Below are 25,025 nucleotides of genomic sequence, written 5' to 3'. Positions count from 1 at the left end.
TGTGAACATTAGTTATTGGCACTTATCAGGACCTGAAATCATGAGTGTAGAATCACACTGTTAGGTAGAATTGCAGTCACTTGTGTGCTTATTCACAACATTTCTTGTTTTGAAAAATGGGGAATCTGGGATTCTAGGGTACAGTTTCGTCATTTAGGTAGAGGCATTAACTAGTTGACTAGCTCAAAAGGCCTAGCAAATGGTGCAAATGACCCATTTTGCAAGACATGTTGAGTCCCACTTGCTAGGAAGCCACTTATTGTTCTTGGTGAACAATAAGCTGTTGGCCAGCTTGGTTCCTTGTTATACATTCACTTCACTGAGTTCATTGAAGAGTTCCTGTGAATCCTGGATTGATGAATACCGTACAACCATGTTGCCATCTAGGCAACCAAGAGGACACATTCCAGCCAGTCAAAAATATTTAAGGAGGGGCAGTGGGGGTTGTGACATAGGGAGAGGAAGTGTGGCTTGAGAACATTCTTATGGGCTGGATGGTGAGACTTGGAGGGCTGTATTTGGCCCCCAGTGATGGGTCTCCATCCCTGCTAATTTACATTACAAAACAAAGATATTTCGTGTGAATGCTTAACCTTTGATGCTACCTAGCTGGTTCAACTGTTCACAACAAATGGCTTCATCTTGTATAATAATAATAATAATAATAATAATAATAATAATAATAATAATAATAATTTATTTATACCCCGCCCTCCCCAGCCAAGGCCGGGCTCAGAGCGGCTTACAAGCAATAATAAAAACAAGATGAGTGATTACAACTTAAAAACAAAAATAAAATACAACATTAAAATAATGGAACATTAAAATATTAAAATGAAGCCTCATTGCAGGAGAAGGAAAAGAAAAAAGAAAAGGGGGGGAGGGAATCAAATTGGCTCCAATCCAAAGGCCAGGCGGAACAACTCTGTCTTACAGGCCCTGCGGAAAGAAATCAGATCCTGCAGGGCCCTGGTCTCATGAGACAGAGCGTTCCACCAAGTTGGGGCCAGTGCTGAAAAGGCCCTGGCTCTGGTTGAAGCCAATCTAACTTCCTTAGGGCCTGGGACCACTAGGGTGTTGTTATTTATGGACCTTGAGGCTCTCCGTGGGGCATACCAGGTGAGGCGGTCCCGTAGGTACGAGGGTCCTAGGCCGTGAAGGGCTTTAAAGGTCAAAAGCAGCACCTTAAATCTGACCCTGTACTCCACCGGGAGCCAGTGCAGCTTGAAAAGAGTTAACATGAATAGATGGAGCTGACTATGGGTAGTCATAGCCTTCACAATCATAGTTATCAGGGAATGCAGGGGGAACTTCTTTAGGGAGTAGCTGTGACATGAACTAAATTTGGGAGTTGACTGGCATATCCATGAAAATCTGGGGGCCTTCTCAAATAAGACCTGATTCCAGCCATACTGCTTAAACACATGAGTGTATTAAAACTATGTAATAGTAATATGGCTAATGTAATAGTACTATGCATATTGTCCGGAGGATTCATGCTTTCTTGAGTTGTCTAATAGCTGATAAACTGTTGCTTACATGCTGCTTTCCTGTGGTATACACAGGTGTGCACAGCCTAGAGAAAAAGTGCCATGAGAACGTTGTGGTACATTTGTTTGGTTTTGATGATGTTGCAAATACTTTGTTACTTTAGCTGTAACTCTGACTACCTTTGAAATTTAGCACTAGTAGCAGCTCAGATGTTCCCTATTGTGAGGAAAGCCTCCGTTTTGGAAGTTGTAAGCTTTCATACTACAGTATTTTCTTTCATGAAGTGGGTGGTTTTTCCTTGTTTAATTTAGAAGCATGCGTATCGGCCTGTCTTGTGACTGTGTTAGGGGAGTTGGTAACCGCTTGTTTGTGTGCAAACTGACCTTTCTGGTGAAGCTTATTGTGAAAGAAACTAAAATCCAACGTGGTGTCCATATAAATTAGGTCTACTATCGATCAATTTTTTGAAGCATAAACTTGAAAGAATGTGGCTGATTCATGGCACATTTATTCTGAACAAGTGGCAACCTGTAGGGGATTTGGCAGTAGTTTTCTACAGAAGGTCACTTCCAGATCATCTTAATTTCTTAAAATTGGGTAGTCCTCAATCTTGAATAGACTGAAAGAGCTCCCCCCCCCATGTATGCAAATTTATGTGTGCATGCCAAATTCCTTCTCATCTGTGAAGCCAGTCGCTCTCTGGCTAATCTACCCCACAAGGTTGTTGTGAGGATTAAATGTGGGAAACAAACTAGGCATGCTTTCCCGAACTCCTTTGTGGAAGGACTGGATATAAATAAGAGAGAATGCCCTACCTAGTATCACTTCCCAACATGAGAGCTATTTCTTAGGAGATGAAAACTTTTCACTGTCTAATTGCATTACAGTTTGTGTGTTAATGCTGCTGGAGACCAAACCTTTGGTTTTCAGAGGATTGCTACTTCTTTGTCATCTCACCCACACACCTTGAGACTAGCAATAAACCTATAGCCCAGTGTGATTTCTACAAGCCTCCTTTCCTTTCTGCTGCCTTTCCTTCAGGTCAAGGAAGAGCTAGATGAGTAGCCTCTCTTGTTTCGCCCAAAGGATACATTTCTACTTAAAACTTCCACCCACTTGGTTTGTCAGTACTGTAGAGCTAAACTGGAAGCATAGAAAATGATGCTGCAGACCAGGTTAAAAATAGCTTAATATGCAACTTCATTTGTGAATGGTTCTTAAGCAGGGGTCGGCAAGGTTTTTGTGGCTTGGGCCGGTTCATGGTCCCACAGACGCCGGAGTGGGCGGGCGCACGCATGCACAAATGCTATTTTCGATACACCTTCCGACACGGAGGAGACGTGCACAGCTTCCCATTGGCTGCAGGAGCTTCCTGCAGCCAATGGGAAGCTGGCCAGCGTCGCAGAAGGTGGTCCCCTGTCTGCTCCACACCGGTTCAGCACAGTGCACGGAAGCTGACCAAGTGGGCGGCGGGGTCCATGGGCCAGTTAAATGGCCCCCATGGGCCACAGGTTGCCGACGCCTGTTCTTAAGGGTACACATGAAATCATAACCTATCTAGAAAATCAAATGTTGCAATAAGACAGGGTTTCCCAAACTTGGGTAATTAAATGTTAACCTCTCTTTTAGGAAGTACCACTTCAGACTGCAGTTTGGTGCTCATGTGACTGATTTGCCTTTGGTTGAAAGAAACCCCCTTAAATTTTTTCCCCCTCTATCACAAACGGTTTTGATTTTATAGCACTCCAAAGTTTCATGAAATCTGCGTTTCTGTCCCTCTTGAGATCCTCGGCCTTGTGTACATTTTATTTTTTTCCTCCAAGAAAGGGGGTTTCTTTCAACCATAAGGGAAGGGTGTACACCAAGTTTCATCAAAATTTGAGACAGTGGGTGGCATGACCGCATTGAACTGACGTGGAATGACCCCAGAGAGAAATGGACTGATGTGTTATTAGGGTTATTACTGATGTGCAGAAGTTCTGTTTTGATCTGGGTTAAAGATTTGTCCTACAGAGTGAAAATAATATGATTTTAAAGTTTAAATGTAATTTGGGGTCCACGCATTTTGTCTGGCATTGGTAGCGACATAATGTGTTGTCACCAGAACCCTGATCTTGTTCTTCAACACAATTTTTATTTGGAAGTAAGTCCCATTATGTTCAATGGAGTTTTGTAGTGTGTTGGTCATGTAGTCCAACCCTCTGCAATGCAGGAATCCTTCCCACAGCTGTTCCTGGGTGTGCTTGAACCACCAACCTTCTCGTTAAGTTTGAACTTTGCATGTAAGAAGGAAATCCTAAAGTTCCTAGGAACACTCTTTGACCATATTGTATATGAGTTTGTGTTTTTGACTGGAGATGTTTTTCTTTTGCTTGGATGTCAAAGCTTCTGGTGTTCAACAGATCCATGATTTAATATAATTTCTAATTTCTCTTTTCTTTTGCAAGATTTGCTAAAAAACCAGGCATGTCACAGGAAATGGAAGACAGCATTGGTAAGTGCTCTTCTGGTTATCCAAAATCAATGTTTGCAATCCCTTCTGTCCCCAATTGTTCTAAATTTTCATTTTTTAAAGTTCGCTTTTAGTCTTAATTGTGGCATTGGCACACTGGCACAAATGGCATTGGTACAGTGGTCAGTTGACTAGTCTGATATTATGCACTGACTGTATCTTATTTGACCACAGTCAAATATTGAGCTGGTTTATGCATAAGATTGCAGTCACTGTGCTTCGAATTCTAAAGTTAAATTTATAAAGTTAATTCCTGAAGTATATCTGATTATTTGACAGAATTTGATCAGTCCTTCACCAGACAAATGCCTGACCCTACATACAAGTACATAAAGAGCTCTGAGTTTGCTGTTAGTTTAAGATTTTGACCTGAATGAGTTTTAGACCTGGAAGACATTTTCTCTCTTGGTTTGAAAAATTTGCAAGTATGTGATCTTATGTACACTCAGCTTTTTCAAAAATTTCTGTGAAAAGCAGTTATGATGCCAGAAGCTCTTCTCAAAACAGCTTCTGGGTCACAATGACAGTTCTGCGGTTGAGAGGTTATAGGTCGGTAGAATTCAAAAATGCTTTCCAGGCAGAAGGTCCCAAGTTGCGTCCCCAACATCTCCATGTAAGGCTAGGAAAAGCTGCTGTTTGAAAACCTGGGGAGCTACTTTCATTCTGAGTAGATAGTACTGAGCTAAATGGACCAATGGTTGTGGTGTACCAATGGAGAAGGAAAATGATTTATTTGGGTTCAGAAGCACTTCTCTAATTTATTTGTGCATGGCATTATGCCATTTGTTGTGTGTGAAGGAAAGGATTATGGAATTAAAAACAGTTGTCTGTGCTATATGACTTTTCCAGGTCAAATTAACCTATGTAAGTGACTTTAATTGATGGCATAAAAAGGATTTGGCAAGTTTCAAAATTTGTGCAAAGCTGCCAGTAAGATGTGGTAAACTCTTTTCCATTTGATTTTTTTTTTTTTTGCCAAAATTCTTAACAATACATAATGTGCAGCAAAGGCAATTACTTTTGCAAGTGATCCACCTGCCTTTTGACATTTCTGGTGTTGCCTGATCTATTAGAGATAATTGTAAGAAACTATTTGCTTTGAGGATGGTATAGACTATACATTGTGTCCTTTTAAAAAGACTCCTCCCCCCTAAGTGATATGGCAAAGAGATTTTCTGACTTAGTTTTATTGTTGCAGCCTTTTAAAAAGTTTGTGACCCAAAATCTGCACAGTGGCCATTGATTTATATTTTTATTTTTTGTAGTCCAAGACTTGGGAACCAGGAGGCACTGTTCTGTCATGCATTGTCCCAGTGCCCGTAATGACAGGGATTAGTTATGGAAAGGCCAGCTTGGGACACAGCAGAAATCGGTCTCCAAGGCCCTAATGACTTGGTTGGCATGACTGCAGCTTCCTGTCTATGCTGGAGTCCGTGACTGAAATGTCTTCGTGTTGGTGCTCCTGATGACAGCAGAGCTACTATTATGTGCTGTAATTGTTCCTTTAATTGGATGTTTCACTAGTGTTACTGCCCCATTTCTTTTCCCTTGAGATTTGATGCAAGCTATGCTGTACTGCAGAATGCTCTTTGGATAATCTAAGTGATAATTGTTGTAAAGGTTCTATTTTTAGATGCAGCGCTTTTTTCTGGGGGTATGCAGGGGTACGCACACCCCTAAACATTTTGTGAATCTAAGTTTGGCCTCATTGAGGGGCAGTATTTCAAGATGCGTAGGAAAATGAGAGAACCTCTAAACATTTTTTGAGAAAAAAGGCGCTGCTCAGATGTATTTAATATTCCCCCCATAGTAATCTATGCCTTCATGGTGCAGTGATCAAATCTGCAAACTTTTCATGGCTGAGTTAATGCAGCTAAAGCCAAAATTCCTGCGACTTTTGAATCAGAGGGTTTAACACTGCCCCCCTCCCCACAAACAGCCCAGCTTGGCAATGCTAGATTTCAGTTGCTAGGAGCAATTGATGCAGCATGTTGCTGTTTTATCTTCCCAAGTAACTATTTAAGATCTCTGTAGCCTTGTACTCACAACATAGAGTGAACATAGGGAGTATTGTGTGCCTGCATGGAGTCTGTGTACTTGCAGCTGTTCCAGCCTAGGGTTCTCCCTGTGTAATTAGGAATCCTGGAAGAGAATTTTGCATGCAGATAGTTGCATCTTTGTAGACTCTATGTGTACATTAAATTTAATGCATGTAGCTTGGGGGACGATGGGGCTACTTCCCTCCCACCAAGTATCAGTTTACCTACTGCAAATAGGGCTCTGGGCAGAGGCCAGAGTGGCCATGAAGCAGAGCTTTGCAGTCCAGGTCTTTTGAGACCAGCTCTGTTGACTTCAGCACTTTCCTCCCCATCTTTTATTTACTTACATGTATTTCCCAACCAGGTGGCTGGACTGATTTCTGCCCTTTGCCATTTGTTTGTTTACTGCTTGCACAATAGGTGCTTAGCTATTTAGATTAGAAGACCTTGTGAGTCTTCTGAGTAGCATTGTTGTGCACCTTGTTGGCCACGAGGGGATCCCAAGGAAAGTTTTCCCCTGGCTGCTTTTTGAAGAAACTGTGAGGAAGAAGCAGTTTCTGCTTGGTTGCTGCAGCTAATCTGCTGCCTTATGGAGTAATATGGCTGATAATAAGATAAAATCTATTAGATTGAGCTTTTGTTTTGCCTTGTGTTCTCATGAAAAGATTAATTAATTTTTTTAATTAATTAATTAATTTTTGTGGATATTAAACCCTCCAGAGGAGGATACATAATAGTTGTCTGGGTTTTATGATGCAGTGAGGATTAATGTGAATCAGCATAGCAATGCCTTTTTGGTGCAGGTCTCTATTAAAAGCTTGCTGTGTCATTCTTGCTTTCCTAGAAAACTTTTTATTCTTACAGCAGCATTCTGAAGTCATATGTTTTTATTTTCCCTTCCTTGCATAACTGAAAACGGGGCAAATTTTACAGAATGGATTTGATTTGGAGGACACAGCACTAGAGGAAATGGTATATTTGTAAATCTTTTGCAGCTGTGTTCAAATGTCACATTAAGTCTTAGTTAATGGTTAGCTATGACTTAATGCAAATGAGCAGAGTTTTGATGCACAACAATCCCTGGTTCATTCCTCCTCTACTTTTAGTTGTGCCAGGAGCAGCAAGCCTTGACTTGTGTTGTCCAAAGTCAGGCTCATGATTTGGTTCTCTTTAAGCGACCATGGACCTGGTTTCAGATGTATTTCTAAACCTAACCATTGCTTACCTCTGGGTGGTGCTGGAGCAGCAGCAGGACCAGGGAAGAGGTGAAGAGACTGCAATTTCCCCCTTGGATATTACTGGCTTGCTAAGCCACACTTTGACTTCATGTTACATGTGAACCAGGCCTTTGAAATGCATTTAATGTTACTATGCAGCATTGTAATTGTATTGCACTGACGTGCTGGCAACACTAATTTCTATTTTGTTGATAAAGCCTCCAGGATTTTAGATGGCAGGCTTCTTGGGGACATGGACTGTGCTTGTGTCAGTGTTTGCTTCAGTGTTTGCCCTGCTTCTCTCTTCCTGAAACACACCCTCAAGGTGGGTTGAGCCCAGCTTGTCTGTTTCTATGCAGCACCAGCTTCACTTTTCCTCCCAACTGAGCTCTGATCCTATAAGCAAGCTCACCTGTGAGAAAAATAACATTGGGATGGTGGGAGTTGGGAGGTCAATAGGGAGGTGAGCTGAAAGTGAAAGGAATGTCTCCCAATATTCACTTCTTATTCTTAAGACCAGTCCCATAAATATAAAAGGCAGGGCAGTGTTTAATGAGATCTTGTTAAGCCTCTCTGAATAGTAATGATGATGGCAAGGACATGGCATACACGTTTTAAAAATGGAATAAAATGGATTAAAATAGATTTGCTGCCTTTTGCACAGAGTCTTCATATTTGGCAAATGCCTTATCTGTGGCAGTTGTAAACAAAATTTACTGCTGGCTATAATTCACCCTTATTATTTCAGTTCAAGATTTGCAGGCATGTTGGTCAGAATGTTGTTGTTCCTGTTGCACTTGCCTGTCTGACAAGCCTCAACTTGGCATTCATGCCCAATTTTTCTGGTTGCTCCAATTATATAAGTGCCTCATGTTATGTGTTGTGTAGTCAGGCTCTTCCGCTCTCAAGACACTAGATGGCAGGCTTCACTTTGAGCTTTCTAGCTGTGTGGCAAAAAAATACCTGCTTCTTGTTTGTAATTAGTTGTTTTTAGAATTCTAATGGAAGATTTTACCTTATACACAGCTTCCAAGTGTTAAACTAGGAATAGTCATTGTAGTGCCCTCCTAGTGTTGTTGGATTCCAACTCTCTTCATATTTTACCATTGGCAATGCTGACAGGGGTTGATGGAAATGGGAGTCAGACATCATCTAGAAGGCACTATATCTCAGTGCAAAGGTATAACGTCAGCATTCATTCATGAGAACTTTTTTGTTTACAGTTGTTTGTTAAAATGTTTTTTCCACATCCTTTCAATTTGTGGTTCCATGAAGCAACTATGAAAATACTGATTGTTTTAGTACATTGTTTTAAAGCATCATGGCTAAGATACAAGGCACATCTCAGCAACAGCAACAACAAAATAGACAATAGAATTATAGCAACGTCAGTCATTCAGCAATTAACTCCAAAAGGCAGGGAAACCCCTCCATGTAATAGCGGTAGACTAATGAAGATGGAATGAGATGGACCTCCTTTGGAAGGAAGCTCCAGTTTTTATGCCAGTGTTGAAAAGACTCTGACCAGCATGATAATCTACGATATGGGTGTTGGTGGGGTCACAAAGTGCAGGGCCTCTCAGAAGGATCTTCAGTGTATGGACAAGCTGATACGGGATAAATCTTGTTATAAAAGTTGGGTTGATGGGTGGAATATAAATATAGTGAGTAAAATAATAAATACATTATAGGAGTCATAGCCCAACAGCATCTAAAGGGCTGCAGCTTCTCTACCCATGAGGCAAAGCAGGGCTGAGGAACCTATATGGCCCTTCCAAGTGTTGCTGGACCCCAAACACTCATGAGCCCCAGCCAGCATAGCCAGTGGTCCAGGATGACGGGAACTGAAGTCTAACAACACCTGAAAGGCCACTGGTTCCCTATCCCTGGTGTAAAGGGCTTCCATGGGCTTTTTACTGAAATTACATGTGAAATTGCTCTGTGTTCCATTCTTTATGAAACAATAGAAATTTGACACTTGACGAGGTGGTTTGGTGTTGTCTTAAACTTAAGTGTCTCTCTGCGTGTTGCAGGGATGGAGCTTCAAATTTAATGTTTTAGTGAGCTAGGTGGGGGGACCTAAGTAATTTTTCTTCCTTAATGCAAAATCTATCCTTGTAATTGGCATAAAAAACACTGACTCTTAGCAAATTGCTGAAACACTGTGAGGTGCTACATCTCTCTCAAAAGGGCATCAGGCCGGTGGGAGTCAACTGTGCATTTCAGCAGTTTCGAATGGTGCTGTGTGGGAAGCTATTTCCGTTAGCTCCAAATTTATTTCATGTTCGTTTACTGTTCTTGTGTGTGTAGCAATATCAACACCCTATTTTATGTGGGCGGTGGTGGTTCTCATATAAGGACTAAACTCACAATGGCCCTTCCTTTGGTCTCATTCTTCAGTTATTTGTCTTCTGGGACTGTTGTTGCAGCAGAGGCACAGTAAGGGGCTTACAGAAAGGCGCTTCTAGTGGGCTGAGCACATGTCTGCACCTTGGTAACCTGGCATTATTCATTTATTTTAAATTTATATGTTCTAGGTGACAAGCAAAACTTAAACTTGTATAAAACAATTTAACAAAGCAGTTCAAAATAAGAATACAGTGGTACCTCGGGTTACAGACGCTTCAGGTTACAGACTCCGCTAACCCAGAAATAGTACCTCGGGTTAAGAACTTTGCTTCAGAATGAGAACAGAAATTGCACAGCGGTGGCAGCAGGAGGCCACATTAGCTAAAGTGATACTTCAGAGAACGGACCTCCAGAATGAATTAAGTTCTTAACCCAAGGTACCACTGTACATAGAAGAATCCTCTAAGTTATAAATCTGAGATGATCAGATCTCTCCATCTGCTGTTTACAATGGGTGCTGTATGCAAGGGCATACAAAGAGGGGGTGAGAGGGAGGCTCACCCCAGGTGCCACCCTGGGGGGTATGTGTGTGTGTGGCGTTCGTACGTGCCCCGCCCTGGGTGCTGAGAGTGGCAGAGCTTCATGCTCCAGCACCGGGGGGCGGAGAGCAGGCGGGGATGGGGCTGCCACGCGTCCCGGGGGTGTGGCACACCGCCCACAGGGGCGTGACATGCATCTTGGGGGCGTGGCACCCAGCGCGGGTGGGGGGGCAGCCTCGATGGCACCCCACCAGGATCACGCTGCCGGGTGCAGTGCGCTCCCCACACACTCCTCTTCCTCCGCCAGTGGGTGCTGGAGAGGCTTCCTCGGCCCCTGGCTATATGGCTCCAGTGGAGGTGGCAACGGAGGGCAGCCATTCGCTCCCCCCTTCCTACTCTTTTTGCCATGCAGGTTTAATCCCTGTATTGGACAACTGCATATTCCTGCATTGCAAGGGTGTTGGGCTAGATGATTGTCAGGGTGTCCCAACTCTACAATTCTGTGAATCTTGGAATAGAGTGTTCACCTCTATCTTCGGAGAGTAATTTTTGGGAGGTTTCCCCCCCCCCCTTTTAAATACATCTGCTGAAAGTCATAAACAAACCTTTAAAATGGCCTGCACCTTTGATGTAAGTGAAGCCTTCCCCTCTGGCACTTGATGCCCCATTCACATCAGAACATCTACATTAAAAAAAATAAAAATAAGGATGATCATACTTAAGGCCGACTGTCTCCTTCAGTTCTACAGATACATGACATTTGGTGCTCAGTGTTATCTGCAGATTCTTAATTCAGTTTTGGGCATTGGGCCTCCAAGGTTGCAGGCAGCCTTTCTCTATGGTGCGGAGTCCCTGTGCGGAGTCCCTGTGCTCTGCAAACACACCTGTATCCATGCACCCTGACTCCCATGTTGCTGATTTCATGTGTGAATCCAGCCCAAGACTGGCCTTTTGAGGAGATTCAGGCAACAGCTGGGTGAGGTGAGCATTTCTCTGGATTGCTGCAGCCCTGGTTTTTTTCTGCCTTCAAAAGCTACCTGAATACTAGTTGCTGAGAGAGGATTGTTGTTGCCTTCATGATGGGCTGTTGGGCGCCTCGTTACTTTCTGGTGGCCACAGAATGCTGGACTAAAGGCATTTGGCTTGATTCATTATTGCTGCTCTTATGAGGTTTGCATACTCATCCTGGCTTGTTTTGAAACCCACAGTCTTTTGACTTCCCGGGGCTCTTCTTTTAGGAGCCTTAAGGCATATTAGTCCCATGTTAGCCTGACTCAGGGGTAGGCAACCTAAGACCCATGGGCCACAAGCGGCCCATGGGGGTCGTTTAACCAACCCCTGAGCTGCCCCCGAACTGAGCCGCCTGCTCGGCGAGTCCCTGCGGTGCGGCACAGGGGCTCGCTTCCGCGGTGCTGGAAATTGCATCTGTGCATGCTCTGATGCCAACACCGGAAATTATGTTTGCGCAGATGCCAGAAATTGCAGCCGTGCCTGTTTTCTGCTGCTTTGCATGCACAGGGTGCAATTCTGACTTGAAAAATACTACCATAGAAAAATCAACATGTCTGTGATGAAATCAAGCTTTCCTTTTGTTTCCTTTGGCTTTCCAGTGTTACAGTTCCATATTAAGGAAAAGGTGAGAAGCAAATAATTCTTGCTGCTCTTTGTAGTGCTGCCCAGAAGGTTTGACACCCACCAGGCATATCTCGGTTGATCCAAGTGTGACATTTCCAAAGGCTGTGCTGGAAATAGGTATAGGTAAGACCAATGACAGATATGACAAATCAGCCACATAGATCTTTAAAATGCTTCTTGCCACAAATATGACTTTTTTTTAAATGCCAGGAATTCATCAAAGAGAATGCTAACAGAATCTCCTGGGACAAAACATTCCAAAACATTCCAAAACCTGGGTGTTAGTCAATCCATCCATTGTATGTAAGCCACGGTATAAGGCAACTTCCTGTGTTCTTTGCGCCGTGCCACAGATGGGGGTGAACTAGGGTGCTGAAAGATAGTAGCTTGCACAAGACTGCCTTGGGAGTTCATGACTGAGGAGGTGAGATCAAGCTTCAATTTTTAGCCTTCTGCGCAACTTGCTTGTCTGCTCAGCCAGGCACTCTGGGCTGCCAGTCCATAATGATGCCTGACAGCTTGAAATGCCCCCAATTGCTCTTGCTTCCAAACTCAATTGGGTCTCTCATTCTAGCAACTTTTTGTGGGACTCCATACCTGCTATGCGTTTGCCTATGATTTCTAGTTCTTACATTTATGATTTTGGTAGGAGAGCTTGTGAAGATAAAAATGAAGACCCTTCCCAAATACCAGCTTCATACATTCAATGTGTGTTTGTGTGCATAAATAATAGTCTGATCACTACAGGATTCAGAAGTTAACTGCTTATTCACTTCAACCACAGGCTGCCTATACCTGCAAGCTGGAGCAAAGTCTAGAAAGCCCACACAAAGCGGGACACCCCCCCCCCATTTGCTAACCTCTTGAAACCAAATGTGTGCATCTTGTTCTTGTAGAACTGAAAGTGTGAGATGGAAGGTGCGGGGGGGGGGGTTGTGTCTAGAGAAAAGCCACGTATCTCAGGAAGTGTAAAAGATCATATCTGGAGAAGGATAACGTTTTTGCAGCTGTTTCTTTCATAATGCTGGAGTGCTGCACCTATCTGTTTTTCAGTCCCTGTTATCACCACTTGCCAGTTTCCACCCCCTCTCCCATCCCGCCCTGCAGAATGGCCTTTCCATTGTAAGCAGCTGTTATTTCATTGTGTCAGTAGGGCTGGACCCGCATTATGCAGGATCTTTGTTGTCCTCCCCCGCATTGCCAGCATGCTTGACTGATCCTCATTAAATTGGGTTAGGCATCAGATTTCTGTATTTGGCTCTGGGGTTAATTTAAGTAAGCAAAACACTTTTGTCTTGTTTTACCGGGGTGACCAGGAGATCTCTTTCAAGTTGCGTAGAATTTTTTTTTGTTTTGTTTTTTTTGTACAGAGGAAGAATTTGTAAATGTGACTGCACAGGACACAGCCACTTTGACATTGGGGCTGAGATTGTGCCCCTGTCCCAAGGAATGTTTGTGTGGCCCCTATGCTGTTTGCCTGTGACTGGACCACTAAGGCTATCTTATTTCATCTGGCCTTTGGATTGGACTGATTTGTCACCTGGTACGCGCTCTCTCTCTCTCTCTCTCTCTCTCTCTCTCTCTCTCTCTCTCTCTCAATGATGGAGTAGTTTTGCTGCCCTGTTTATTTGCATTCTGTCTTATGAAAAGCAGCTACAAAGTTCAGGTCTTTTTAGCTTAGGGAAAAATCAAGTCGGGGCGGGAGACACATGATACAGGTGGATAAAATTATGCATGGTCTGGAGAAAGTGGAAAGGGAAATGCTTCTCTCTCTCTTTCATACATCCATTGAAGCACAATAGTAGGAAAATTCAAAACAAACAGAATTATGTGCTTCACACAGTGTGTAGTTAAACTGGAATTTGTTACCACAAGATGTAGATATGGCTGCTGGTTTGGAGTGCTTTAAAAGGGGATTAGACGAATTCATGGAGAATAAGGTTCTAGTGGAGCTTGGCAATTGGCATGGGGAAGTAGCTTGGGATGCTAAGCAAGCAACCAGATCATCTCTGAGATGGCACTGCTTAGTGATGTTCATATTTCTTGGGCAGATGTGTTGTTGGGCTTGTAGTAACCTGAATCACAAGGCTGTTAAACTGGAAGGGTTTCTTCTGCTCTGATCCTGTCTTTGGGGAACTATTTATTCATAAATCATTTCAAAAGGTATATTGGTGCAATATACAAGGAGGCTAAACCTGTAATTATGGTTAGATTCATGCAATTAGGAAAGCCTAGCAAAAAGCAGCTTGTGTGTATCTGTGACAAATAAGTGAACTACTGTGGAAGTCAAGAAAGTTTTAGTGATTGCAGAATGAAATGTGAAAGAGCATTTTTGCTCCTGAACTTATCTCTTCAAAATGAAAGAGTTTAACCAGTCTCTTGTTTGAAAGTTCCTTTCAATTACTTACCAGGGGTGGCCAAAGTCTTCCCAAAGTGATCAGCTGCTGAGCTTGCATATGCTGAACTTTCTTCGCATTTTAATAAGCTTCTAGTCCAGTTAGAAAGTAAAATAGGGCAGGTGCCTGTAAATATTGGTTGCTTCCCAAAAGCTAAATCAAAGAGCTTTTATTTGGCGTTATATAGCTAAGCCAAAAGAGCAAACACTGCTAGTAGCAGGAATATGGAAAGCTTCCTCAGACTGAGTCAGACCCTTGGTCCATCTCAGCTCAGTGTTGTCTATACTGACTGGCAGCAGCTCTCCAGGGTTTCCGACAGAGGACATTCCCAGCTCTAGTTAGGGATTGAAACTGGAACCTTCTGCATGCACAGCAAATGCCCTTCCTCTAAGCTATGCTCTTTGTTTATTATTCTCATATTCGAAAGCTTCTTGGACCCAATCGTGAAAACATTGAATTGGAGTCATATTGGTACAGGAAGCTCCCCATTTGCACGGGGGTTGTGTTCTAGGTCATTCGCACGTTAGCGGTCATACGTCAGCCTGCCCTGCCCCTGCCGGTGTGGGTACGTCAATACGGACATGTGCAAAATGATCACTGCCTGCATAAGTAATAGAGGGAAAACCTGGTGCCAGGTATATTGGAGACTGCTAGGAAACTATGGTTTGCAAAGAGGGACAGTCTTGTGAATGCATGATCACTCCTTTCTCATCTTTTCATTGTGTTCCTTACATTAGGAATTATTTCAGTTGTGTGCAGACTGGTGCAAACTATGGTTAATATGCTTCCCTCCAAAAACATGCTGTTTTGTCCGGTTGCCTTTTGCTTTTAGATGCTCCTAGATAGCTCTGTCACCTGGCTTCTGCATCACTGCCCTTTCCCGTCTACTATGTTTCTGTGGTTTTTGGCTCAATTTTCAGATCTTTAGGAAGTTCCACATAAGCCTGAACTTACTTGTTTAAGGTTGGATTAGTTCCCTGTTTTGAAGACTTTGGCTTGTTTAATTATTATTATTTTTTGCACATTGCTTGCCATCCACCATTTTATTCCTTGACCTAGTGAAGTTAGCTACATCTGCCTATGCAAGCCTTTCCCCAACTTGATGCCCACCCTCTGATGTTGATCTATGACTCCCATCTTGGGCTGATGGGAGTTGCAGCAAAACATCTGGAGCAAACCAAGTTAGGGAAAGTTGGTCTGTGCTGTGCATTCTGCCTCCCAGATGTGTTCCCAGAAACTAAAACTAAAACTAAAACTAAAACTTTGTATTCTCTACTTTCATTAAAGTCTTGTGGGTATGATTTTGTTTGGCATATATTACCCCTCCAGTAGATTTGGGGAAGTCTTTCTATTTCCTGTTTAGTTATGGGCTCACAGCTGCCAAACGAATTTTGGCACTTCTTCAACAGTACCTTCCTCCAGATATCTGGTTTTGAGGGATATTATTCTTTTAAAAACCAGGTATCTGGAGGAAGGTACTGTTGAAAAAGTGCCTAAAAGTGAAATAAAAAGGTGGGGGCAGGGAGAAGTAACACCCTTGATTTGGGGGTGGCAGGGGGAGGGGAAGAAAATCATAAACAGAGTTGGATTTAAAAGCCAGCCGTGAAATTGTCAAATAAGATTTCAAATCAAGTTGAAATAGTTGGGACATTAAAATTGACTGATTTGATTTTAATCATTAGTGTATCTTGCAAACTGTGACTGACCATAGTTCATGTTCAGACCTAGCAGTTCTGTTGGGTTTATTCTATTTTTTTCTTAATGAAGCAGAGTGCATGAATTCAGCCAACCAGTCTGAATACTTATTGGCACAACCTTATTCTGTCTGTGTTTGACTGTCACTTCCTGGCATTGAAAGATGAAAGCTGTCAAGCTTGTTTAAGGACTGTGAAATTTAGACACCTGTGTGTCCTTCAGAGCTCTCTAGTAATTGGAATAATATGAACAGTGTGTTTGAGTGAACCCAAAGTGAATTTGGCTCCCTTTCATGTTGAATTTCTGGTTGCAGTTGAGCCATTCTGATGGAATTTTGGATTTATTGGACAATGGAAGCTGTTGGTAGAGACTGGAGTTTTGAATTCATTCGGTAAGCTTGTGGTAGTTAGTGGTCTTGGTTCTAACATTGCAGTCTTTAATATTTTAAGGGGTGTGATACCAATGAAGTCAGTGTCTCCAAATCAGCATCTTCTTTCATAATGCAAATAGGTCTTGAGCTTGTTTGTTTTTTAGAAGTCATTTTTTTCTTTATTGCATTACTGTAATTTGGAATGTTTTCTTTGCCAAGTTCGATGGGGAAATATTAAATACTGCCTTTGGGGCGGTACCTAAAAGCTCCCTTTTGCTAAATTAAGAAGTTGTCATTGCATGTTGATTGCCCTTTTAAAAGACAAAGTCCAGCAACTGGAGGAACATGTAGCTACGCTCCAAAGAATTAGAGAGCTGGAGCTCTTCTTGGAAGCAACAGAGCACACCGTCCCCACCAAGGAGGAGACAGGGGACTCCCCTGAGAAGGAGGATAGTTCACCAACACAGGAGCCAGATATATGGAGAAACGTGACTCAAAGAAGTAGGAGGCCCAGGGTTCACTCTGATTGTTTAGAAATACACAATCGCTTTGAGGTCCTCTCCCCTAGCATGGAAGATGAAGAGCAGACTCCATTTGAGGATCTCTCCCTCATTACAGTCGATCAGGTATATGAAGACGAGCAGCAAAGTCAGTCCTCAGGGAATGTGCAGGCGACCTTGGAACGGACAGCTCACGGAAGAACCCCGACCAAACCCAAGAGGAGGCGTGTAGTGGTGATAGGGGATTCCCTACTGAGGGGAACAGAAGCAGTGATCTGTGGGCCTGACAAGATGTCTCGGGAAGTGTGCTGTCTCCCCGGGGCTAAGATCCAAGATGTAACTGAACGACTGCAAGGAATCATAAAACCCACTGACAAATACCCCTTCCTCTTGGTTCATGTGGGAACCAATGACACTGCAAGCAATAGCCTCCAGAAGATCAAAAGAGACTACGAGGCTCTCGGCAGGAAATTGAAGCAACTAAATGCACAAATTGTCATCTTGTCTGTCCTCCCAGTTGAACGACGTGGCCCAGGGAGAGAGGGGAAAATAGTGGAAGTGAACAGCTGGCTTCGCAAATGGTGTAAACAGGAACGGTTTGGATTCTTAGATCATGGACTGCAGTTTCTTGAAGATGGACTTCTGGCAAGTGATGGGCTGCACCTCACAACGGTTGGGAGAAATGTTTTTGCCAAAAATCTCAGAAACCTCATCAGGAGGGCTTTAAACTGACTAATGTGGGGGAGGGAGACAGTGCTCCTGAAGGTAGGAGTCTATCAATTAATGAAGATGATCATCCAAATGTCATAGACCAAATGGAGCAAACAGCACGTGGACCTAGTGGTGGGAGGAAAAAATCCTTAAATAAGAGACACGGGGGAATGATTAATGGACTTCAATGTCTGTACACTAATGCACAAAGCATGGGAAATAAACAAGATGAGCTTGAGCTCTTGGTACAGCAAACTAAATATGACATAATAGGCATCACTGAAACCTGGTGGGATAAGTCCCACGATTGGGATACAATCTATTTCAGAGAAACAGACCAGACAAGAAAGGAGGAGGAGTGGCGTTATATGTCAGGGATGTGTATACCTGTGAAGAGATCCAAGATTTAGAACCTCAAAGCCAAAGTGAGAGCATTTGGGTCAAAATTAAGGGAGAGAAGAATAACAGAGACCTCATTGTGGGAGTTTACTATAGATCCCCAAGCCAAACGGAGGACATAGATGATGCCTTCCTGGAACAGATGGCCAAGCATGCAAAAGGAAGGGAGATAGTAGTAATGGGGGACTTCAATTACCCGGATATTTGTTGGAATTCAAACTCAGCCAAGAGCTTAAGGTCAAACAGATTCCTCACTGGCCTTGCAGACAACTTCATTGTCCAGAAAGTGGGAGAAGCAACAAGAGGAACAGCCATTTTAGATCTGGTCCTAACCAATGTTGATGACCTGGTTAGTGGGGTAGAAGTGGAAGGATCATTAGGCGCGAGTGATCATGCTCTTCTGAAGTTTACTATACAGCGGAAAGGAGCAGCCAAGCATACTAGGACTCAATTTCTTGACTTTAAGAAAGCCGACTTCATAAAACTTAGGGAAGTGCTGGGTGAGATCCCATGGACAGTAATACTAAAAGGAAAGGGAGTTCATGATGGCTGGGAGTTTGTTAAGAGGGAGATAGTAAAAGCACAACGTCAGGCAATACCAATGAGACGGAAACATGGAAGGTGCTTAAAGAAGCCACGGTGGCTATCTAAAGAACTTTTAACTGAGTTAAGATTAAAAAAGGATGTGTACAAAAAATGGAAAAGGGGGGAAACCACCAAAGAGGAATTCAAACAAATAGCCAGCACGTGTAGACACAAAGTCAGAAAAGCTAAAGCACAGAATGAACTCAGGCTTGCTAGAGAGGTTAAAAGCAACAAAAAAGGCTTTTATGGGTATGTTCGTAGCAAAAGGAAGAACAAAGAAACAGTGGGGTCACTCAGAGGAGAAGATGGTGAAATGCAAACAGGGGACACAGAAAGGGCTGAACTCCTCAATGCCTTCTTTGCCTCAGTCTTCTCCGATAAAGAAAACAATGCCCGACCTGAAGAATTTGGAGCAAATGATTCAGCAAAGGAAACACAGCCCAGAATAACTAAGGAGATAGTACAAGAATATTTGGCTAGTTTAGATGTATTCAAGTCTCCAGGGCCAGATGAACTGCATCCAAGAGTATTAAAAGAACTGGCAGATGTGATCTCAGAACCACTGGCAGTCATCTTTGAGAATTCCTGGAGAACAGGCGAAGTCCCGGCAGACTGGAGGAGGGCAAATGTTGTCCCTATTTTCAAAAAGGGGAAAAGAGAGGACCCAAATAATTACCGCCCAGTCAGTCTGACATCAATAGCAGGGAAGATTCTGGAGCAGATCATTAAGCAGTCTGTGAGCACCTAGAAAGGAATGCTGTGATCACCAAGAGTCAGCATGGATTTCTGAAAAATAAGTCATGTCAGACTAACCTGATCTCGTTTTTTGACAGAATTACAAGCCTGGTAGATGAAGGGAATGCAGTGGATGTAGCCTACCTTGATTTCAGCAAGGCATTTGACAAGGTGCCCCATGATATTCTTGTAAAGAAGCTGGTAAAATGCGGTCTTGACTATGCTACCACTCAGTGGATTTGTAACTGGCTGACTGACCAAACCCAAAGGGTGCTCATCAATGGTTCCTCTTCATCCTGGAGAAGAGTGACTAGTGGGGTGCCACAGGGTTCTGTCTTGGGCCCGGTCTTATTCAACATCTTTATCAACGACTTGGATGATGGACTCAAGGGCATCCTGATCAAATTTGCAGATGACACCAAACTGGGAGGGGTGGCTAACACCCCAGAGGACAGGATCACACTTCAAAACGACCTTGACAGATTAGAGAACTGGGCAAAAACAAACAAGATGAATTTTAACAGGGAGAAATGTAAAGTATTGCACTTGGGCAAAAAAAATGAGAGGCACAAATACAAGATGGGGGACACCTGGCTTGAGAGCAGTACATGTGAAAAGGATCTAGGAGTCTTGGTTGACCACAAACTTGACATGAGCCAACAGTGTGACGCGGCAGCTAAAAAAGCCAATGCAATTCTGGGCTGCATCAATAGGAGTATAGCATCTAGATCAAGGGAAGTAATAGTGCCACTGTATTCTGCTCTGGTCAGACCACACCTGGAGTACTGTGTCCAGTTCTGGGCACCACAATTCAAGAAGGACACTGACAAACTGGAACGTGTCCAGAGGAGGGCAACCAAAATGGTCAAAGGCCTGGAAACGATGCCTTATGAGGAACGGCTAAGGGAGCTGGGCATGTTTAGCCTGGAGAAGAGGAGGTTAAGGGGTGATATGATAGCCATGTTCAAATATATAAAAGGATGTCACATAGAGGAGGAGAAAGGTTGTTTTCTGCTGCTCCAGAGAAGCGGACACGGAGCAATGGATCCAAACTACAAGAAAGAAGATTCCACCTAAACATTAGGAAGAACTTCCTGACAGTAAGAGCTGTTCGACAGTGGAATTTGCTGCCAAGGAGTGTGGTGGAGTCTCCTACTTTGGAGGTCTTTAAGCAGAGGCTTGACAACCATATGTCAGGAGTGCTCTGATGCTGTTTCCTGCTTGGCAGGGGGTTGGACTCGATGGCCCTTGTGGTCTCTTCCAACTCTATGATTCTATGATTCTATGATTCTTTTCCTTTGGGATTTGTCAAAAAACAAAATGAAAAATGTTCTTCTTGAGCTTTTGCAATGTGGTTGTATTAATTGTTACCAATTGCATAAAAAGTGTGCGCACACACATACAAACACACACACATACGGTGGCAGCCTTATTTCCTCAAGAGTTAGGGGAATTCAAATACTGTTAAGTGGAAATTTGTTCAGATGTAGTATATTATGTGGGAAAATGAGTGCAAGTGCTATATTCTCATTTTCCATTTCACATACTATTTAAGAAGTTGGGGTGGCCAAATGCTGTTGGACTACAGCGTCCATCATCCCTCACCTGTTGGCCATGCTGCAGGCAGGGGCTGGTGGGAGTTGGAGCCCAACAGTATTTGAAGATGCCACATTGGCTGGCCCTTCTTTTGAGATTTAAGGTGTGGGCGTCCAAATCTTGAACATGAGAAAGCAGGGCTTCAGTTGTCAGGGATGGAGAACCTGTGGTCATCCAGATGTTCTTGGACTCCAACTGTCATCTACCCCAACCAGCATGACCAATGGTCAGGGATAATAGAAGCTGTAGTTCTGCAACATCCGAAGGGCCACAGGTGTCACATGCTTGGTCTAGCAAAATATGAAAGCCAAGAGGAAAATCCAACAAGCAGGTTAAAAGCCCTTCAAAGTGGGCACTTGGAAAGGGGGAGAGTGTGAGGGGAGAACCTGATGAAACAGAGTAAAACTATTTAAGAATGTTCAGAATGCTATTTGTTTCCACCTCTCCCCGCCTTGAGCTCCCTCCAGGAATGTTTATAAATCCAGTAGTGATGCATTCATCGGACAATAAGAATCTTTTTAAAAAATCTTTCCTCAATTTGGATCTCCTATCTAATCTGTGGGGTCCCTGTTGCCGAGATAGTTGTAAAGCAATTGCTCCATCGTTGTTGATCCTGAACTGACAGTTCAGGACTGGCAAAAGGATCCTCCCATGTTAACATCTGATGTATCTGAGTCACTGAAAATGTTTGTGTTGCAATAGTGAAGGCAAAGAATGTTAGTCATTCCTTATTGTTGTATCCTGTGGGCCTCCAGATGGCTCCAGGGGGTCTCAAAGCAACTTCTAGCTTCAAGTGCAATTAAGTGTTGAATTCCTTTTTGTGACATTAATGGGAGGATTTTGAAGAGAATGGAGGGATTGGTACTGGTTCACATTTTCTCTTTTTTCAAATGCGGGTTAAACTTTGCCAGTCAGGGCCAATGGATCCAGTCTTTAAGCACAACTAGGTAGCTTGCTAGAGAAGCAAGTGTTGGGTGCCAAGTGTGAGCAACCACTTGGGGCCATGACCAAGGGCTCACTGAGGATGTGAGAGGAAGATGTACAACCTCAGCAGGCTATGGATATGTGTAAGAGTTTGATCCTGTGGGTCCCAGGTATTAGCCAAAATACCTAGAAGAACCAATACCCCAGAACCAATAAAAAGCTATTTTTTAATTTACAAAATTACAAACGAGATAACTTTTTGCAACTTTCTGTAGGTACTACTTTTGCAATTAAGTCTCTCTAATTTTTCTTGAACTCTGTTGAAAGGGTTGGTTGCAGTTTCTTTTTCTTAGAAGGTATGAGGTACTAACATTATTTTTTCTTCAATATGTAAATGTTATAACTTTTCCTATTTATAGGGACAGCCCCAATTTTTCTAGTATCCTCTCTCTCTTTTATTTTATAGCACCATTTTTTCTTTTTGGAAAGAATTTGCAGATGCCCTTTAAAAATATTGCCAGAGTTGATATCTGTCCACTTGAGTTCTTCAGTATTTAGCTTTCTCCTAGGTCTCATGTTAAATATGAGCGCATACCCCTCAACATTTCTCAGTTGAAAATAGGGACAACATATTCTACATCAGGAAGCTTCTCCCATGTTTGATCTCCTGCACACATAGATGTCATATACACATCAACATCGGTCACCTTGAGCCAGTTTCAACCTCTCAGCCTTACTATATTGCAGTGTTGTTGTAAAGAAAAAGTGTGTGAGGAAAGGGATTGTGTACAGCATCTTCAACAGATAAATGGAATTGTAGCTCTAAGCTGCCTTGAGTCCCTGTCAGGGGAAAAGGTGGGATATAACAAGAACAGCAACAACAAATGAAGATGCCTTGGCACCAGGATGGCACCTGCCATCACCACCTTGGGATCATTGGATCTGGACTGCTTTCACAAACTAATGCCCCATATGTAGGGTATATCTATCAGTTATATAATATCTGCACAATCAGAATGAATTTCTGGAACCAAATCACTTTTTCTGTGCAGCCTGAGCAAGAGCAGTCACCATTAAGAAAAATAAGTCAGAATAGTCCAATATATATGTGGACTATCCCTGGATCAAGTGACTTTCCTTCTTCAGTTCTCAAAGTTCTTAACCTAGCCCAAGGTTGTCATCTGAACTAGCCAGATGCTTAACTGGAAATCAATCACAGTCAGCCCATCATTTGAAAAATAAGATTTAGAGCCATCTTGCCCAGAAATGTCAACTATACATTCCGTTGTGGCGAATGCAGCCTTGGCTTAAGGAGCCATTTGGAGCCTAGCTTATATATCTTGAGTTCCTAACACTGGCTAGTCACATAAGAGTTTTGAGATACAACAGGGAAATAAGAGCCTTCAGCAATGGTGGGTTCAGACAGTAAAAACTGTTTTTTAAAGTCTCCCTGTTTTTCCTGTGAAATGTTGGAAGGCACATGTTTTTTGTGTTCTTCAAGGCTCTAATTTCCATAAGTGGTGGCAGCTTGGTGGTGTTTGCCTTTGCTTATCGTTCATGGCTTGGTATGTGTGAGTAATCTGGTCTTGTTTATTCTATAGGTATATCTTGATATGCACATTGTGAACTGGGGTATGAGAGCTAGTCACCTTGATATATGGAGGCCCCTGAGTTAGTGCTGCCACTGGACTTTGGCCATTGAATGTGTGCTGTAAAGATGGATATCTCAGTTAGACCCGGAGACCCTTAGAAGTAATTAATGCTTAATACAAACTTCCTTAAACCTTAAGATGCTTGCTTCTAGGAAAGTTGCTTTGTATACAGATTCCCGCCTAGTGAGACCAATGACTATAAATAGCTTGTCTTATTGATGGGTGGTTCAGAATAGTTGCAGATCAGCTATTGTGGCATTTCTTTGGTACTGACTATATGAATGACTTAACATTTCCTGAAATATGTATACCTCTGCTGAAGGCAATGATCAAGAACACTGTTACTGAGTAAAGGAGGTATTTTTAACCCACTTCCAAGTGGGATTTCAGGCCTAGAGGCAGAAGTGAGGATCCACAAAGGGCTGCTGGAATATGGATCTGTAAACTGCGCCTGCACCAGGGGTCAGCAACCTTTTTCAGCTATGGGCCGGTCTACCGTCCCTCAGACCATGTGGTGGGCTGGACTAAATTTTGAAAGAAAAAAGAAAAAGATGAATTCCTATGCCCCACAAATAACCCAGAGATGCATTTTAAATGAAAGCATACATTCTTCTCGTGTAAAAACACCAGGCAGGTCCCACAAATAACCCGGAGATGCATTTTAAATATCGTATTTTTCGCTTCATAAGAAACACTTTTTTCCTTCCTTCCCTCCTCTGAGGCTCGCTTTAAAGCAGCAAAGTGGACAGGAGCTGCCCGCTTTGCTGCTTTAAATAGTTTATATAACATTTGATTCAGAATATTTTTGTTTGTGTGTGTGTTTTCCTCCTCTAAAAACTAGGTGCATCTTATGATCAGGTGCATCTTATGGAGCAATAAATATGGTAAAAGGACACATTCTACTCATGTAAAAACACGCTGATTTCCAGACCGTCCGCGGTCCAGATTGAGAAGGCGATTGGGCCTCATCCGGCCCCCGGGCCTTAGGTTGCCTACCCCTGCCCTACACCATGGGGGTGTGGGGGTGAGAGAGAGAGAGAGAGTGTACCAGCCTCAAGAGAGACTCTCCTGACACCTTTTTAAAGGTAATTTCAGTGTCAGATGAAGACTCCCCCCCCCCACAAGGCTTATTTAAAAAATCTGATTGCTATCCCACTGATTGTCAGTTTGGAATTAGATGTCCCTGTGCTGCAAATGTTTCTGCAGCAATTATTTTTATTATATTTTTAATATTGTTTGTTATATTTTTATATCTTTGTGAGCCATCTAGAGAACTATGCTATTGGGCAGAAATGTAGATTAAGTGTATTAATCACATATCGGGAAGGAGTTTGTCTCCTAAGAGATGGAAGCACAACTGTGTTCAGTATAGCCTCTGGATAGTGTTCGAGGGCAGCCCAGTGACACAATAATGAAGTATTCCCAATATGCTCAAGAAAATAAGGTTCTTTTTTTTAATGAAGTAATTTATCTTGATGATGACTTAAAGGTGAAACCCATCCTTTCCCTCCAGCTTTTGACAAGTAGCAACATTTTTCTTAACCTCATAACACCTTTTTTAAAAGGGAGATCTTAGTTCCTCATTTATTAGAAAACTATGCAGAGATCATGGAAAGCCCCTCAGTAAATCTATGCCACAGTACGGATTTGAACGCAGGTTTCCCCGCTGAAACTGGTTTT

General features: G+C 42.8%; 1 protein-coding gene across 7 annotated transcripts in view; it reads left to right on the top strand.

The window, feature by feature from the left end:
* Positions 1–25,025, top strand: part of PHACTR4 (phosphatase and actin regulator 4) — an 87,576-nt gene that overhangs the window by 20,317 nt on the left and 42,234 nt on the right. For all 7 annotated transcript variants that reach the window (XM_083511932.1, XM_083511936.1, XM_083511938.1 and 4 more), the window contains exon 2: positions 3,939–3,985. In XM_083511932.1, the coding sequence (XP_083368058.1) occupies positions 3,958–3,985 (28 nt within the window). In that variant the 5' untranslated portion in view covers positions 3,939–3,957. The remainder of the gene's footprint in view (positions 1–3,938; positions 3,986–25,025) is intronic.

The sequence above is a fragment of the Podarcis liolepis genome (assembly GCF_965112155.1).
Source record: "Podarcis liolepis genome assembly, chromosome: 7".
In the NCBI taxonomy this organism is placed as follows: domain Eukaryota; kingdom Metazoa; phylum Chordata; class Lepidosauria; order Squamata; family Lacertidae; genus Podarcis; species Podarcis liolepis.
The sequence above is the reverse complement of the archived record's forward strand: the minus strand, read 5'-3'. Positions and strand labels throughout refer to the sequence as shown.